General features: G+C 30.1%; 1 protein-coding gene across 1 annotated transcript; it reads left to right on the top strand.

The window, feature by feature from the left end:
• The first annotated feature begins 403 nt into the window (after positions 1-403).
• Positions 404-4898, top strand: LOC130891121 (probable pterin-4-alpha-carbinolamine dehydratase). The gene is made up of 3 exons (XM_057795686.1): positions 404-1133; positions 1194-1316; positions 4589-4898. Exons 1-3 carry the CDS (start codon positions 978-980, stop codon positions 4769-4771), a joined length of 462 nt encoding a protein of 153 aa, XP_057651669.1. The 5' UTR covers positions 404-977; the 3' UTR covers positions 4772-4898.
• Positions 4899-5153: the final 255 nt, after the last annotated feature.

Here is a 5153-nt window from a genome sequence, read left to right as displayed (position 1 = left end):
TATCTTTCTATCCTTTTGTATGAAATCTCAGATAATTTCAACTCATTTAAGTGTAGCTCAGTTCTAGTTCTAGTTTCCATTTAATTTCACTCAAATCAGATCAATTGAGATATTTACCAATGCAGCACCAACTTTTGTTTTACGGAATGTCTTTTGATTAGTGCCTAGTGAGCCCTGTGATTGAATGATGAATAAATATAACAGATTCGATTCCCTCTTAAAACAAACATAGAGTACTACTTTTGTTCTAAGGGATGTGTATGTACACGGTCTTACAATATATATATACATATATATATAATATATATATATATATATATATATATATATATATATATATATATATATACGGTCTTACAATGAAACCTCGGAGGATAGAGAAATCGTTGTCATTCTGTCTCCAGTCTTCCTTAGTCAGAACAGCTTTACATACTTTGTGTTTTCTTTGTTGTAAAGTGTACTCTTTTCACAGACCAATAAACATTCTATATGTTATAAAACATAAACTCTGCTTGTCTGCTTTCATCAATCATTTGATTTTAGGATTACGTATTGGGTGGTGATAAGAATATTGATATTCTGGAACTTCTTCAACGTGTAAACAGTCGATAATTTTGTTGTTCCTGAAAGGCTGTTAATTTCACACTAATCAAAAAACATGAGAGATCACCAAGGTACACCGTTTACTCATAAATTGACAGATAACAAAAAAATGGTTACATTCTAAAGTTGACAAGTTGAAGTTTTGCAACTTAAATTCTCCTAAATATATATTTCTACTTGACTTACAAATAATTTTTTGGTTTGTCAGTCACTAAAATTACATTCATCGAAAAAAATTACTAATTTCAATTTTTTGATACAGTGTACACTTTACTATCTTAGATATATTGAACACAATCACAAATAATGATAATGATATCAAAAAAATTTCGTCATATTCTCTTTTAATTGAAACTTGAAATAAAAAAAATAAAATGACCAAGTTATTGATGAACTTGAACAGATTTACTTATCCACAATTGAAAACTGGTCCATTGGAAAATTACTTTCAAACATTTGTGTGTTGCCACAATTTAACCTTGACAGAAGTGAAATCTTTCTCGAGTACTATTAGAACAAAAGCGAAAATGGTAATTTGATTTTCAATAATAAAAGCGTTTTAAATGTTCTGATGTGTATAAATATTCTAGCATTCAAAACTTACTGAAGAAGAAAGGTATGCAATCTTAACACCATTAATTGAACAAGGGTGGAATCAACTAGAAGGTAGAGATGCAATCTACAAAGAATTTCTGTTCAAAGACTTCAATCAAGTAAGTGAAATGAAGACATATTTTACAATTGGATCTCATTCTATTCCAATTAGTATCAATATATTTTGAGATAACCATCTTTTTTAGGGATAGTAATGTCCTATAATTATTTATACAGAATCATCAGATTGAAAATAACTTGCTTTATATGCTTTGAATTTGATTAATTATCACAGTATATTTATCATTATATCTTATTCTTGTAATTAATTTATAGGCTATTTTAATTTCCTTTGTATTTTTCAATTAGGTTTCAACTTTTATTTGAAATTACCTTCTTAGTTAGTTTTTATAATTACTAATATTTATAATTAATATATTTCAAATTATCAAAACAATCTATGTATTCGTCGATGGCCCAGTTGCCATCCAGAGTTTAAATTTTGTTTTTTTCTTTATTTTAAAATTCATTGTTATAGAAATCGTTAATATTTTATATAGAGTTGATCCTCATATACAATTCAATACAGAAAGAGACAATGCTGAAAATCTTTACCTTTTTGTGACACTACATTTATGAGAAACTAAGATAATAAAATTTTAATTGACTGGTGTAGGAAACCAATAAGTTTCGGAAGACGTAAAACTAAGATTATTTTAATCAAATATATGAAAAATAGTCCTTAAAATTTCGAATCCAATAGTTCATTAAAAGAGCCTCCAATTTTATTTAATATATCTGATACTGACTTTGACATCAGGCGAGAAAATAATACTTGTTCTGAGTGCTGTTTTCCCGATTCAATTTTGCTCCATTTTCATCAATATATACAGGGTGTTTCTATATTTGATTGACAACAGTCTACCACAGAAAGATCTCAATAAATGATTCATTTTGATATAGGAGTACAAACCTTTGCGGGACCTAGCTGCTAAGATATAAATATTTTTTTCAAATATGTTCCTTAATAAAGTAATTTTTTGACATAAACAAACTTTGGAAAAATTTAACCAGTGGCGCGCTGTCAGTGTTAGTTGTCACTACCCCTATTTTTTACGCCACTGGAGCAAATTCTTTTTTTTTGTTTTAAATTGCCTGATTATTTTTAGTTAAAAAACTAATGACCTTTTATGGAACTAAAATGAATGGTGTTTTGGTTTTCTCTAATAGATGTCTAAAAACAGACGATTGTTTCGATTCATGAATGTGATCTACCTAATGTAGATAATTACCAAAATAACTTTAAAAATATGAAAGATTATTTGAAACTGCTACAGAACAAAAAGGTTTTTTTCTTTTAAATTTGGTTTTCATTTTATTTATTTCTTAACCGAGATGTAACATTTCAAAGTTCACAGTAGTGTGTGACTGGTACCATTTTGGAGCCCCTTAAACGTTTCCTGTTTAAAAATAAAGAGTTTAATATATTCCAAACCTTTTTAGCCTATTAGATTATCCTACAAAATAATTTTTTTAAGCGACTACCTAGCTCAAAAATTCAGACAGATTCAAACTAATCATAAACCATACCATAAATGTGTGTATGTTTGACTCCGTCTCTTACACGAAGATGCTTATAACAGTATAACTGTAATTGAAAAAAGAGCATGTGTTGTACCTCGTTTCTTAAACATTTGTGTTTATTAATTTACGTTTAATATTTGATTGGTTAGTATAGAAACAATATATCAAATTCATTTTTTAATACTAGATGTTTTATATTAATTATTAGTTTTCAAGGGTTGAATTACATTGATTAAGGGCTGGAAAACATATCTATTATTCTAAAACATTCAAAATTTCACGCAAATCCATGCGTCTTGATGGAATTCTGAGGTGATTCCATATTTTTATCATTGTTCACTGGACTATTAATAAGCTAATACACTTACATTAGTTTCCAATAAGCTCATTTTAGTACTTGGATTATTATGAAGTCAGTAATCCTAGAATAGAATCTTTCAGAAACTCCATTCGATTCCAAATATTGGAAACTTATTAATTGAATTCTGATTTTATGGCATAAATTTTTAACTCTTTTCTATTTTCTGTTATTATTTATTTTATTGTTGTTTTCTAAGTGAGGAACATTTAAAAATGGTGGTATTTACTTCATTGACATACTTCGCATTGGTTTACTAAGATTGGATTCGTCCATGTTCCAAGTGGAAAGTTGATGGTAAGCCCACACAACTAGCAAGAGCAGGCGGTACTAGCGCTACAACAGTGACCTCTATTGGAAGTGAACCGAAGGACTCAAGCGAGTGGGAAAATCGCCAGTTGTTGACAAGTCGCTATTTGAACTCTGGTTTGGTCATAAGCCAAGGATCAAACATCTTCACATTGTGAGATCTAAATACTACATCTATCTTCTTGAGCAGAAGAGGCGTAAAATTGACACAAAGGCGATAGTTGGTTACTTGGTTGAATATAACGGTGATGAAGAGACACTTTTAATGAAGCTATCCAGTCAGAATGTAGCATGGGAATTGACCAAACTTCCTCCAGTAAATAAAGTAATCAATAAGTCTAGTTTCTCTGCTAGAAGTGATTCGATCATCGTTGTTAATAGCGGGGGTTAAGAGGATGGTTCTAAGGCAGTTTGATATGTTGACTGCAACTTTAGAGGGATGCGGATGGAACAGGACGTGTTTGCCGTCCTAAACCAAGTTTATATGATCTGAAACAGGCTCCGCGATGCTGGAATAAGACTTTTGATGACTTCATGGCCGGTTTGGCATTTCAACAAAGTCGCGAGGATCCTTGTCTGTCTATTCTGTATACTGACCTCTCGATTTGAGATTGTTGCAAAAGAAGTTTCTCGTTTACGACTTCATATCCTATGAGAAAATTTGGATCTACTTTGAGACAGCTTCGGTCATGCAACTAATAAAAAGTGTTAAAGAATCCCGACTCTACGGTTATTTTTGTAGTTGCTGTCGGCGAAAAACTGCGAGTTTTTCATTGTTAGCGGTCTTGCTTGTGACATTCATCTTGACTAACGTTATTTTAAATTTATTCACTCAAGTCATTAAAACTCTGTAACACCATACATCGTGTCGGTCTGAGTTTGTTTAGATTAGAATATGAAAATCAATTCAAAATAAGTACGAAATTATATTATTCAAGAACAAAAAATTATAGATTATCCACCTTTTACCATAAAGCTGGAAATTTATTTTACAGTATGTTCGTATTTGTTGTTGATTAATTTCTGAAAAATTTCGTCGAACCTAAGAAGTAATGCAATGCTATTTTCCCTATCAAACTCAGTTTTATTACTATTTGTATTTCATGAAGAGATATGAAATCGTTCAAATTTTTCTTTTAGGCATTTGGTTTTATGTCACGGATAGCTCTTGTTGCTGAAAAGATGGATCATCATCCAGAATGGTTCAATGTTTACAATAAAGTTCAGGTGACTTTGTCTTCTCATGATGTTAATGGATTAAGTGGAAGAGATGTAAAGTTGGCAAACTTCATGGAGGAGATTGCTAAAAGTATCAAATCATAAACTAACTACATATATGTACATTTGACCGTACTTACCAGGAATAAAAAACTCATATATCAAATTAATATTATAAATTGAAACATGACTTTGTGTTACATATATTTAATATAAATTAAATAAGAATACATTGAATGTTTTATTTATCATTGTATGAAACTTTATACAAAAAGTATTATAGTGGCACAATAAATTTAAACATACAATTGAGCAAAATTAACTATAACATTTCTAATATTCCTCTTTTAATTTTGAAATATTGCAAATTTTTTTGTAATTAGTACCAATCTCTCCGAGTAGTGTATTGTGCTGGTTCTTGTTTACGCCTTAATTGTACAGCTTTAAGGTTGAGTAGTGACAGAGTCTGCAGTCGTGTCTGATATGT

This window comes from Diorhabda carinulata, chromosome 3 (assembly GCF_026250575.1).
Source record: "Diorhabda carinulata isolate Delta chromosome 3, icDioCari1.1, whole genome shotgun sequence".
In the NCBI taxonomy this organism is placed as follows: Eukaryota; Metazoa; Arthropoda; class Insecta; order Coleoptera; family Chrysomelidae; genus Diorhabda; species Diorhabda carinulata.
The sequence above is the reverse complement of the archived record's forward strand: the minus strand, read 5'-3'. Positions and strand labels throughout refer to the sequence as shown.

Excerpts from the sequence above, each read along its gene's own strand:
- LOC130891121 (XM_057795686.1), top strand. The coding sequence starts at position 978 with ATGACCAAGTTATTGATGAACTTGAACAGATTTACTTATCCACAATTG. Across the intron at positions 1,134-1,193 it reads TTAGAACAAAAGCGAAAATG|CATTCAAAACTTACTGAAGA; the intron begins GTAATTTGATTT and ends TAAATATTCTAG. Across the intron at positions 1,317-4,588 it reads TGTTCAAAGACTTCAATCAA|GCATTTGGTTTTATGTCACG; the intron begins GTAAGTGAAATG and ends TTTTTCTTTTAG.